We start from the raw sequence: 13,441 nt of genomic DNA, 5'->3' as shown, positions 1-13,441 counted from the left end.
CCTCTGAAGAGCAACCCACCGAGACCCATTTCCCTTTGACTAATGCACCTAAAACTACAGGCAATTTAGCATGGCCAATTCACCTAACCTGCACATTTTTGGACTGTGGGCGGAAACTGCAGCACCCGGAGGAAACCCACGCAGACACTGGGAGAATGTGCAAACTCCACACCGTCAGTCGCCCAAAGCTGGAATTGAACCTGGGACCCTGGTGCTGTGAGGCAGCAGAGCTAACTTCTGAGCCACCGTGCCACCCTTAAATTAATTAGGGAGCTAAAAGGGGTGGAGGAGTTGCATTACTGGTCACAGATGATATCCCAGCTGTGCTGAAGGAGGGCACTATGGAAGACTCGAGCAGTGAGGCAAGATGGGCAGAGCTCAGAAACAGAAAGTTTGTGGTAACAACGTTGGGGCTGTACTACAGGCCTCCGAACAGCGAGTGTGAGATAGAGGTACAAAAGTGTAAATAGATCATGGAAAGATGGAGAAGCAGCAGGGTGGTGGTGATAGGAGATTTTAATTTTCCCAACATTGACTAGGATTCACTTTGTGTTAGAGGTCTGGATGGAGCAGAATTTGTAAGGAGAATGCAAGAGGGCTTTCTAGAACAGTATGTAAATATTTCAACTCGGGAAGGGGCCATACTGGACCTGGTGTAGGGGAACGAGTCCGTCCAGGTGGTTGAAGTTTCAGTAGGGGATTACTTTGGGAATAGTGATCACAATTCCATAAGTTTTAGAATATTCATGGACAAAAATGAGAGTGGCCCTAAAGGAAGAGTGCTAAACTGGGGGAAGGCCAACTATACCAACATTCGGCAGGAGCTGGGGAATGTAGAATGGGAGCAGCTGTTTGAAGGTAAATCCACATTCGATATGTGGGAGGCTTTTAAAGAGAGGTTGTTTAGAGTTCAGGAGAGATATATTCCTGTGAAAATGAGGGATTGAAATGGCAAGGTTAGGGAACCATAGATGGCTAGCTAAGAGGAAAAAGGAAGTGTACATAAGGTCTAGGTGACTGAAGACAGACAAAGCTTTGGAAGAAAATCAGGAACGTACGACCAATCTGAAATGAGGAATTAAGAGGCTAAAAGAGGTCATGAGATATCCTTAGCCAGCAGGGTTAAGGAAAACCTCAAAGCCTTTTATTCATATATAAGGAGCAAAAGAGTAACTAGTAAAAGGGATGGCTCACTCAAGGACAAAGGAGGAAAGTTATGCGTGGAGTCAGAGAAAATGGGTGAGGATTCTTAATGAGTACTTTGCATCGATATTCACTGAGGAGAGGGACAATGTGGACGTTGAGGTTAGGGATAGATGTTTGATTACTGTAGGTCAAGTCAGCATAAGGAGGGAGGAAGTGTGTATTCTAAAAAGCATTAAGGTGGACAAGTCCCCAGGTCCGGATGGGTTCTATCCCAGGTTACTGGGGAAAGTGAGAGAGGAAATAGCTGGGGCTTGAACAGATACCTTTGCAGCATCCTTTAACACGGGGGAGGTCCCAGAGGACTGAAGAATTGTTAATGTTGTCCCCTTGTTTAAGAAGGGTAGCAGGGATAATCCAGGTAATTACAGACCTGTGAGCCTGACGTCAGTGGTAGGGAAGCTACTGGAGAAGTTACTAATGGATAGGATATGTATGCATTTGGAAGAAAATGGGCTTATCGGTGATATGCAGCACGGTTTTATGCAGGGAAGATCATGCTTGCAAACCTAACAGAATTCTTTGAAGAGGTGACAAAGTTGATTAATGAGGGAAGGGGTATAGTTGTCATACATACAGACTTTAGTAAGGCATTTGATAAGGTTCCCCATGGTAGGCTGATGAAGAAGGTGAAGTCGCATGGGGTCCAGGGTTTTCTAGTTAGATGGATAGAGAACTGGTTGGGCAACAGGAGACAGAGTCGTAGTGGAAGAGAGCTTCTCAAAGTGGAGACCTGTGACCAGTGGTGTCCCACAGGGATCCGTGCTGGGACCATTGTTGTTTGTGATATACCATAAATGATTTGGAGGATAGTGTAGGTTGCCTCATTAGCAAGTTTGCAGATGACACTAAGATTGGTGGAGTAGCAGATAGTGAAGGGGACTGTCAGAGAATATAGCAGAATATAGATAGGTTGGAGAGTTGGGCAGATGGAGTTCAATCCAGACAAATGCGAGGTGATGCATTTTGGAAGATGTAATTCCACAGTGAACTATACTGTAAATAGAAAAATCCTGGGGAAAATTGATATACAGAGAGATCTGGGTGTTCAGGTCTACTTTTCACTGAAGGTGGCAACGCAGGTCAGTAGAGTGGTCATGAAGGCATATAGCATGCTTTCTGTCATCAGATGGGGTATTGAGTACAAGAATTGGCAGGTCATGTTATAGTTATATAAGATTTTGGTTCGGCCACATGTGGAATACTGCGTACAGTTCTGGTCACCACATTACCAAAAGGATGTGGATGCTTTGGAGAGGGTGCAGAGAAGGTCCATTAGGATGTTGCCTGGTATGGAGGGTGTGAGCTATGAGGAGAGGTCGAATAGATCAGGTTTATTTTCACTTAGAAGGAGGAGGTTGAGGGGGGAACCTGATGGAGGCCTACAAAATCATGAAAGGTGTAGACAGGGTGGATAGCAAGAAACTTTTTCTCAGACTGGAGGACTCCATTACTAGGGTTCATGAGTTCAAAGTGAGAGGGGAAAAGTTTAGGGGAGATACACGGGCAAAGGTCTTTACACAGAGGGTGGTGGGTGCCTGGAATGCTTTGCCAGTGGAGGTGGTAGGAGTGGGAATGATAGACAGATACATGAATGGGCAGGGAGCAAAGGGATACAGATCCTTAGAAAATAGACATCAGATTTAGATTTGCATTGGCAAAGGCTTGGAGGGCCAAAGGGCCTCTTCCTGTGCTGTCAGGTCTGTGTTCTCTGTTCTGTCCTGTAGGGATTCTAGGATTCTATGATTCAGTCTTGCCCTTGGCTTTTTGAAAATGATCAGGGGTCAGAAAGGTGCCTGGTTCCAACCCTGGTCCGCGTTGAGTGATCGATCTCACTCCCATAGGCTGGTTTCGTTTGGAGTCACTGCAGTCAAGGAAGTGAAAATGCAAAGGGCTGGATTTCCCAAACGAGTTTGGCAGCTCTCGCTGTCAACACAGGAGTGTGTACATGAGTGTAGACTCCAGAATGCAAATTAAAAAGATCATTTGTTCCCCAGATTACGAGACTTCATCACATTCTGCACCAACACCTCCAGTTGTTCACTTGGCAATGGGATGCTCATGCCAACCTGTACAGCTGCAGAGAATTCTCCTTACCCTTTCCTGAAGCCACTGATTTCTTCAACATCACACTAAATCCGGATATTCAATAAGCTGGCCACCTGGCCTCATACATGACCATGAACTGGTGGACCAATGATGACAGGACACAGTTGGGTGAAACGATGCCTAACTTGATGCCTACACTCTAATGTTGGCAGCAAGAGCTGCCAAATAGGTTTGGGAAACCAATCTCTTTACATTTTCCACTCCCTCGGCCTCAATGACTCTAAAACAAACTAGCGTATGGGAGTGAAATTGATCACTCAACACAGACCAAGGCTAGAACCAGGTACCTTTCTGATCATTTTTAGAAAGCCAAAGGCAAGACTGAATTATGGAATCCTAGACCCTCTACAGTGCAGATAGAAACCACCTGGCCCATCAAGTCTGCACTGACCCTCCTGAGAGCACTCTATCCCTCACCCTATCACATTAACCTCGCATTTTCTATGACTAACCCACCTAGCCATGAATCCCTACTCAATATGGACACTTTAGCACAGCCAAACCACCTAGCCTGCACGTCTTTGGACAGTGCGAGGAAACTGGAAACTGAAGCCAGATTAAGAAATAATATTAAAACACGACTTCTTTTACTGAGAAAGTGGCCATGCTTAAATGTAAAGCAAAAAAAAAAAAAAAAATTGCTTCGGAAATTCCTCTCCCTCAAAAGATTTCCATTTCCTATTGTCATTCATAATGTTCAGTCTGCTGATGTTTCTCAATCTTTTGGTTCAACTCCCTCACCATAATAACTACAAATCATACAAAATCATAAGATGTTAGGAACAGAAGTAGGCCCTTCAGCCCATCGGATCTGCCCCGCCATTCAGTGAGATCATGGCTGGTCTGATCATCGCCATCTCCACTTTCCTGACTTCCTCCACAACCTTTGATTATGACCAGTTAAGCCTTCCCTCTGCCATTCAGTAAGATGATGGCTTAACTTCGACCCCCAACTCCACTTTCCCGGCCTATCGCCAATCATTCAATGGCGTTGAAGTCTTTACCAACAACAACATGCATTTATATAGCAACCACGAAGATCCAAGACACGCCATAGACACACATCAGGCAAGACGTACAAGGCAGCTAATGGGATGAAGGCTTCCAGTGGCATCCACTCATTTTTGCTCTCACCTTGCCCGACGCCGTTTTCCTTCTGATAGACATTACTCGGTAACGTGGAGCAGTCCCACTCCGAAGGCTGCAGGGTCCGTTCTTGTTTGCTGGGCGTGGTGTGGCTGTCACTGTACTCCCAGAAATATCGCCGCTTCAGCCGCCTGCCGCCCACCTCCGATGTGACGTCAGTCGACGTCTCGTGCTCATTTCCTGAAACATTAAAAAAAAAGTTGCACGTGGCGTTTAAAACACCTCCCTGGGCTCTGCGCCTTTCACATCCAACACTGCCGACAACAAAACCAAAAACAAAAGGGGTGTCGGGAAGCAGGAACCTGGCCCAAGGGTGACCAGCAAGTCCATCGTGCAGCAATCATTGCCTTAATGAGAGGTGAGAAGGACATGCTGATTAGCCACAGGCACACAGTGAAAAAAGCAAATCTATCGAAGAATTGATTAAAAGCTGCCACAATTCTTCATGGTTGCACTGCTCCCTTTCCGTACACCTCGCTGCATCTCCTCAACCCTCCGAGAATTGCATTCTTTTAAGTCCACACTCTCGCAGCACGGTAGCTCAGTGGTTAGCACTGTTGCCTCACAGCGCCAGAGATTAGATTCCAGTCTCGGGCGACTGTCTGTGTGGAGTTTGCACATTCTCCCTGTGTCTGCGTGGGTTTCCTCCCAAAGATGTGCAGGTCAGGTGAATTGGCCATGGGAAATTGTCCATAGTGCTAGGTGCATTAGTCAGGGGTAAAAAGTAGGGGAATGGGTCTTGGTGGGTTGCTCTTCGGAGGGTCGGTGTGGACTTGTTGAGCCAAATGTGTTTGCGATGATTTCATTCAGTGCTAAGTAACTGACAGATGCAGCTAAACCATTCAGTCAATTATCAAGCTGACTGCTTAAGACTTGATGGCACTTTCTTACTGTGGAGCTCAGCTTGGCCAAACATGAGTGATTAGTTCTCAGGAAAGGTCAGTGAAAATGTCAAAGAGTTCAAGGGACAAATTATTTTAAATATCAATGCTCAAGCCATCAAGCGAGTGACAGCGAGAGAGGCATCTTTCCAAGCTAATCCTTCTTTGTATTTTCATAAACACATTACCAGCTTACTGATCACAAGGTGGCTATCAATACTGCTCCACTCCAAGTTCATCCCTCATCATTTCATCAGCTTCACCTCCCACACAAACCTTTGTTTGTCTATTTTTACAGATGCCAGTATGGCAGAGAAACAGAACAATGAAGCAATCTTGTTAATATATTTATAACCTTTGATAATCTTTAATGGATTTCAGATCAGTGATCTTTCCTGAGAATCTCTTTACCAGTTCACTGTCAGTGTGAGAGTGGCGGATGTATAAGAGGGAATGATTTTACTGACCCCCATGAGCCTCCTTAAGGAGAGTCAAGGGGCAGAGTTGAGTATGGTGGCCATTACAAAGGAGAAAGTACTTGATAAGCTAAAAGGTCTAAAAATTGATAAGTCTCCTGCCCTGGATGGGCTACATCTTAAAGTTCTGAGGGAGGTGGCTGAGGAAATAGCAGAGGCGTTGGTTGCAATCTTTCAAAAATCACTGGAGTCAGGGAAAGTCCCAGATGTTTGGAAAATCACTGTTGTAACCCCCTTGTTTAAGAAAGGATCAAGACAAAAGAATTGGAAGTGCAGGGTCAAATTAGAACAAGTCAGCATGGATTTAGCATGGATTTAGTAAGGGGAGGTTGTGCCTGACAAACCTGTTAGAATTCTTTGAAAAGGTAACAGGTAGGTTAGACCAGGCAAACCCAGTGGATGTTATCTACCTAGACTTCCAAAAGGCCTTTGATAAGGTGCCTCACGGGAGGCTGCTGAGTAAGGTGAGGGCCCATGGTGTTCGAGGTGAGCTAATGGCATGGATTAAGGATTGAGGATTGGCTGTCTGACAGAAGGCAGGAGTTGGGATAAAAGGTTCTTTTTTGGAATGGCAGCTGGTGACAAGTGGTGTCCCGAAGGGTTCAGTGTTGGGGCTGCAGCTGTTCACTTTATATATTAATGATCTGGATGAAGAGACTAGGGCATTCTGGTGAAGTTCTCTGATGATACGAAGTTAGGTGGACAGGCAGGTAATACGGAGGTTCTGGATTAGTGGTACTGGAAAAGCACAGCAGTTCAGGCAGCATCAGAGGAGCAGTAAAATCGACATGAAGGGCTTTTGCCCGAAACGTCGATTTTACTGCTCCTCAGATGCTGCCTGAACTGCTGTGCTTTTCCAGCACCACTAATCCAGAATCTGGTTTCCAGCATCTGCAGTCCTTGTTTTTAACCTAGGTAGTACTGAGGAGGTGGGGAAGCTGCAGAAAGATTTAGACAGTTTAGGTGAATGGTCCAAGAAATGGCTGATGAAATTAAATGTGAGCAAATGTGAGGTCTTGCACTTTGGAAAAGAGAACACAGGCATGGACTATTTTCTAAACGGTGAGAAAATTCATAAAGCCAAAGTACAAAGGGATCTGGGAGTACTAGCCCAAGATTCTCTAAATGTTGACTTGCAGGTTGAGTCCGTGGTTAAGAAAGCAAATGTAATGTTGTCATTTATTTCAAGAGGGTTGGAATGTAAAAGCACCGATGTGCTACTGAGACTTTATAAAGCTCTGGTTAGGCCCCATTTAGAATACTGTATCCAGTTTTGGGCCCCACACCTCAGGAAGGACATACTGGCACTGGAGCGTGTCCAGCGAAGATTCACATGGATGATCCCTGGAATGGTAGGCCTAACATACGATGAATGGCTGAGGATCCTGGGATTGTATTCATTAGAGTTTAGAAGGTTGAGGGGAGATCTAATACAAACTTACAAGATAATGCATGGCTTAGAAAGGGTGGACGCTGGGAAATTGTTTCCATCAGGCGGGGATACTAGGACCCGTGGGCACAGCCTTTAGAAATCGAGGGGGACAATTTAGAATGGAAATGAGGAGACATTTCTTCAGCCAGAGAGTGGTGAGCCCGTGGAATTCATTGCCACGGAGCACAGTGGAGGCCGGGACATTAAACGTCTTCAAGGCAGAGATTGATAAATTCTTAATCTCACAAGGAATTAAGGAGAGTGCAGGTAAGTGGAGTTGAAAGCCCATCAGCCATGATTGAATGGCTGCGTGGACTCGATAGGCCAATTGGCCTTACTCCCACTCCTATTTCTTATGGTCTTATGGGGCCACCTCTACTTCCTGAATTTCTGTCAATTGCACAACCGACCCCTTGACAATTGAGGACATGGTTGTTGTAAATGCAAAATTCATCGCTTTTATATTAAATACTGCTACTGTAACCACTGCACACACTGAATGAAAGTGTTGCCTTTACATTTTTAATAGAGGCTTTTCAAGATAAAAGGAACTGCTAAATTGGCTGATCCATCAAAACATCAGATGGCCTCACTTTATGCTATGCTCCTCTAGAAGATACCATCAGTGCAGTGCTGCCACCCCCATTCCCCATTGTGTCATAATAAACCAACATTCAAGAAGCCACTATTTTCAGAAATTTATTAGACGCTAGTCTTCATATCTTTAATTGAAGACATGGAGCCTGAAAAATTCAATCTCAATCCCAAGAGAATGAAGATGGGGTTTGAATTGCAGTAGAGCCCCATTGGCAACATTCTTTCAGTCTACTCTATACCCAACGTTTCTGTAGGAGAGGAAATGGAGGTGCATTAATACACTGAACTGAAAGGTGAGAGGGATCACCTCTTTGGAAAATGTTGGGTAGGGTGGATATGGTATCTGACTCATATACCATGGATATGAAAAGTGTACACAGGTGTCTAGGCATCTGGTCATTGGAGTTTCACTGTTCTACATATATGCCACATGTGGACAGACAGACAGACAGACAGACAGACACGTACACATAGTACTCAGCCATCCTAAACACCCTTATGCACTGCCCCCTCCCTCATTTCCCCTCTCATACCCGCAAAAGTAAGTATGTCACCTTATTGTGTACAAACCTCTCAAATACACTGGACAATGTAGCATTGCTGTCACTGTCCCAGTTAACTGGAGTCAATAAGCGCAAAGACTGAGTCCTTCCAAAATGTCTAGAGTGGTATGGTGCCTTAGTGGTTAGCACTGCTGTCTAATAGCACCAGGGACCTGGGTTCGATCCCACCCTCGGGCAACTGTCTGGTTGGAGTTTGTGCATTCTCCCTGTGTCTGTGTGGGTTTCCTCCCACAGTCCAAAGTTCAGGTGGATTGGTCATACTAAATTGTCCAGGGATGTGCAGCTTAGTGGATTAGTAATGGGAAATGGGGCGGGTCTGGGTGGGATGCTCTTTGGAAGGCTGGTGTGGACTCAGTAGGCCAAATGGCCTGTTTCCATTCTGTAGGGATGAATCTAACCTCATAAACTGGAGGTCAGCCAAATCTCCACAGCAAGTATCCTATTGTACCAAGATTCATTTCCTCTAACATCTTTAATGAAGTCTATTGGAAGCTGCACACTTCAGCCAGTGTAGAGATTCACATTGACTGCTGGAGCTTATTAAAAAGAGATGAAACAGGGATCTGTATTATCCTGGAAATGCAGAGATCATCTGCATTGTTTAGGATTTGGAAGACTGAATTAATTCAGCAGTAGGTTTGGGGAAGGGAAGTTTTTAACTGGTTGAACTGGATGATCCGGTTATCATCAACTTCCAAGTAAGTTGAGTGATTTAGAATTGCTTCATCATAGATGAGAGTTTGTTTGGAAATGTTATCAGCTCCCCTCATGGTAAGGTCTCAGGAACAGGCAGTTTAATTATAAACAGTATAGACGGTCACTTGCTTCCACCTGAGAAAGTAGAGCCATTTTGATTATCAGAACTCTTGCTTTCTCCCAATATTTCTCCTGAACTCTCAGGTTAATATTTTGTGAGATTCCACAAAGCCAAGCTTTCTGATGTCTCACCATAGCTGGTGCCTCTCCAACATTACACTCAAGGGGCGATTTACAATAAATTGGTAAAGTGAAACTTGGCCGGCAGCTTAGCCATCTCTAATAAACAGCTCAGACCTGCTGTATCTAATGCCCCGACAACCCAACTCTCCGGGACAAATTCAATTCCCCAACCCCTCGCTTAACCGAGGGTGACTGCCCCTTCATGGCTTCCCAAATTGCTGCCTGCTCAATTAGCCCCACCAACAGTTCCACTGTGATCTCATCTCCCAAACTACAAACGAAATACACAACAGGATACCAACAGGAGCGGAAAAAGGTTTGAGCGCGGTCAAAAGAAAGATGCAAATTGGTTAACAAAAATTGTAAAAATATTAAAACTTGTTCATGGGATGTGGGTATTGCTTGCTGTGCCAGTCTTTATTGCCAATCCCTAATTGCCTTGGAGAAGAAGCGGTAGGGGAATTGTCTTCATGAATCACTGCAGCCCTTGGGATGTTGTGACACCCACAGAGCTTCAGGAATTTGACACAGTGATACTGAAGGAACTGATGTAGGTTTTGCCTCCAGTCAGGGATCATTACCTGATACAGCAATGCTTATCTAATTGTTTAACATTAATAAAACAAGGCATGGATAAAATGGGATTGGAAAATTCAACAGATATTGTTTACAATTGACTATTATATAAAAAGACTGCAATCACATGAATGGTGCCTTGGCAGATAATAGGTCAGAGCAACATACTTTCAAAGAGCATGTCTTGCTTCAAGTGGTCCCAAGTAAGATGGAGTCTGAGACCTATATACTCTCAGGTCACATGCTATCATGCAATAATGAAATCATGAGCAAGTCTCTTAAAGGCATACTGAGACACTGAATATAGAGACAGAAAACAAGAACCACAATATATTTCTAAGTCAGGATGGTGAGTGGTTTGGAAGGGAATATGCAGGGGGCCGTGTTCCCGTTTATCTGTTGCCCTTGTCCTTTTAGGTCACGAGTCTTTAGAAGTCTCTTCCTGAAGAGGCTGTGAATATTCCAAAGGTAGATTGGGGATAAGTTATGGGGGTGATGGAGCTCAGGTTAGGTGAGGAACGTAGGGTAATCAGATCAGCCATCATTGTATTGAATGGCAAAACAAACTGCCTTCATCTGGTTTCTAAATCATATGTTCATACGTTTGAAACACGTTGGGATTTGGGGAGGGGGTGCAACTTTTTTAAAAAAAAGCTCATGAGATAGGTGTTGCTGACAAGGTCAGCATTCGTTGTTCATCCCTAATTGCTTTGAACTGAACAACCATCCAGGTCATTACTGTGGATCTGGAGTCATGTCTACACCAGACCAGGGAAGGTTAGTAGATTTCCTTTCCTAAAAGGACATTTAGGAAATATCGGGGTGGCATGGTGGCTCAGTGGTTAGCACTGCTTCCTCACAGCGCCAGGGACCTGGGTTCGATTCCAGCCTCGGGTAACTGTCTGTGTGGAGTTTGAAAATCCCCCCCTGTCTGCGTGGGTTTCCTGCGGGTGCTCCGGTTTCTTCCCACAGTCCAAAAATGTGCAGGTCAGGTGAATTGGCCAAGTTAAATTGCCCCATGGAAATCAGGGATGTGTAGGTCAGGGGTAAATGTAATCGGGTAGGGGAATGGTTTGATCTTCAGAGGGTCAGTGTGGACTTGTTGGGCCAAAGGGCCTGTTTCCACACTGTAGGGATTCTATAGAATTCTATTAAATGAACCAGATGGGTTTCCACGACAACTGATGATAATTTCATGGAGACGATAACTGAGACAAGCTTCATGTTTTAGATGGTTGGGTTTGAACCCATGATCCCAAGGCGTTAGTATTAAATGCAGAAAGTGCTGGAGAAACTCAGCACGTCTGGCAGCATCTGTTTGAATCTGATATGACTTCTTTAGAACTGAAGAGAAGTGAAAGGTGATGGCTTTTACACTTGGGAAAAATGGGGAAGGAGAACAAGTGAAACATGGGGTGGAGGTGCCCACAGCAGAAGGCCAAGTGGCTGCTAATAGTAGTACAGGAGAGAACAGATGAAGGGTAGATATAAATCGATGGTGTCGAGAGTGTGTGATGCTGGAAAAGCACAGCAGGTCAGGCAGCATCCGAAGAGCAGGAGGATTGACGTTTCAGGCAAAGGCCCTTCATCAGAAATTCCTGATTCTCCTGCTCCTCGGATGCTGCCTGACCTGCTGTGCTTTTCCAGCACCAAACTCTCAACTCTGATCTCCTGCATCTGCATTCCTCACTTTCTCCATAAATTGATGGTGTTAACTGCAGAAAAAAAAAGAGGTCAGCTTTGCTCAGAGCAAGCCCTTACAAACAAGATTTTTTGATAGTGACTGACAACGTGTGTTTCAGCATGTGGGTATGCCTCAGTCTCTCTCTGGGTATATCTGTCCCTCAGTCTGTGCATGTGTATGCATGTCTATCCCATAGTCTATGAAAGTGCATATGTTTCTCAGTCTGTGCATCTGTTCTTCAGTCTGCATCTATGCATGTTGATATTTTTGTCTATGTTTCTCAGTGTGTGTGCATCTCTCTCATTTGACTGTCTCTCTGTCTCTGTGCAAGTAAATTGAAGAGCATCAGCCTGAATTCCTGGATTATCATTCAATAACATCACCACTATGCTACCAAGAACAGAAATGAGTGATTGAGGAAAAAGTGATAGGAGATTCACAGTAAAGACTGGATAAGTTGAACTTTGTGAAGGAAGGATACGGAGCTCACAAGAAAGTCCCAGAGTTCATCAAGGGTTCAATAATGCTCCTAAAGTGTAGACATAAAGTGTACTGTACTTCCAATCTGGAGGCTGCCTTTAAGCACAGACAACGCACTTAGTCACTCAGTCAGGAGGATAGTTTTGACCCTGAAGCTCTGATAGTGGAGAGTGCACACACAAATGTAATTTGCCAGACAATTTATGGGCCTGATCAGGGTCAGTTGTTCTCAAATTAGTTAGTATTGGTCACGTTATAGAATTCTGTAAAAAAAGAAATTTAGGACAAAAGTTTTCATCTTGCACACATCAGGACAATTTGCAAGAATACCAATTCAAGAGGAAAGCCAATATTTACATTGAGAGGAGTGCCCTCTGATGCAGGATAAAAGCTTTGACAACGTGTGCATTTTTTGAGTAATTCTCATTCCTAATTATCAAATGTCTATACAACTTAAAGTAATTTACACCATAGCAAATTTGACACTGTGGCTCATTACGTTCATATCAAAAATAGATTCAGTTATGTATTTTAGATTTACTCACTGTCCATATAGTGTAGACGTTGGACTTTTCCACCTAAATGAATCACATTTATTTCCACTTCTTTTAACATCTTCATTGCTTATGTTGTACAAAACATTATGAGACATGAAAACTCCAGGGTCCATCTATTTAACCTCCCACTATCCTGACAGTCCCATATTACAATAATGATGGACATGCTGACCATCACCTGAACAGGTGCATGAACAGGAAGGATTTAGAAGGATCTGGGACAAATCCTGGCAAATGGGACGAGATTAACGTAGGATATCTGGTCGACATGGACAAGTTAGACTGAAGGGTCTGTTTCAGTGCTGTACATCTCTATGAATCACAATCCATTTCCTTCAATGAATTTACAGAAAACCCAATCACAATTTGGGGAAAGCCCTCAATCTTGGAGAGATTTGGAAATTATGATCTGAATTTTACAACATAGGAAACAAGACAGGTAGCAAAATGGCAAGGGCAGACAGGGAGAAAGGCAAGTTAGCACTCTGGCTGCTTTCACTCGGCCAACTCAGCTGCTAAGTGGTTGAATAACAGCCTGTTCTGGGGGCATTTTGCTCTCTTTCGGCAGTGAGGGTCGAAATGTTTAAAAAAAAATTAATTCATGGGATGCAGGCGTTGCTGGCTAGTGCAGCACTTATTGCTTATCTTTGATTGCCCAGAGGGCGATTCTTGAGTCAACTATGTTCTTTGTGTTTGGACTGGGTAAGATTCTTCCCTAAAGGGCATTGGTGAACCAGATGGGCTTTTACGACAATGGTCACCATTAGGCTAGCTTTTAACTCGGACTTTTATAGAAAT

The 13,441-nt window shown here is 44.2% G+C and overlaps 1 protein-coding gene across 3 annotated transcripts in view; it reads right to left on the bottom strand.

Annotated features, from left to right (window-relative positions):
• Positions 1 to 13,441, bottom strand: part of LOC122561323 (CREB3 regulatory factor-like) — a 94,663-nt gene that overhangs the window by 25,784 nt on the left and 55,438 nt on the right. For all 3 annotated transcript variants that reach the window (XM_043713017.1, XM_043713018.1, XM_043713016.1), the window contains one exon: positions 4,447 to 4,638. In XM_043713017.1, coding sequence (XP_043568952.1) covers positions 4,447 to 4,638 — 192 coding nt within the window. The remainder of the gene's footprint in view (positions 1 to 4,446; positions 4,639 to 13,441) is intronic.

This window comes from Chiloscyllium plagiosum, chromosome 22, assembly GCF_004010195.1.
Source record: "Chiloscyllium plagiosum isolate BGI_BamShark_2017 chromosome 22, ASM401019v2, whole genome shotgun sequence".
Lineage (NCBI taxonomy): Eukaryota > Metazoa > Chordata > Chondrichthyes > Orectolobiformes > Hemiscylliidae > Chiloscyllium > Chiloscyllium plagiosum.
This window is presented reverse-complemented; position numbering and strand designations above follow the sequence as displayed.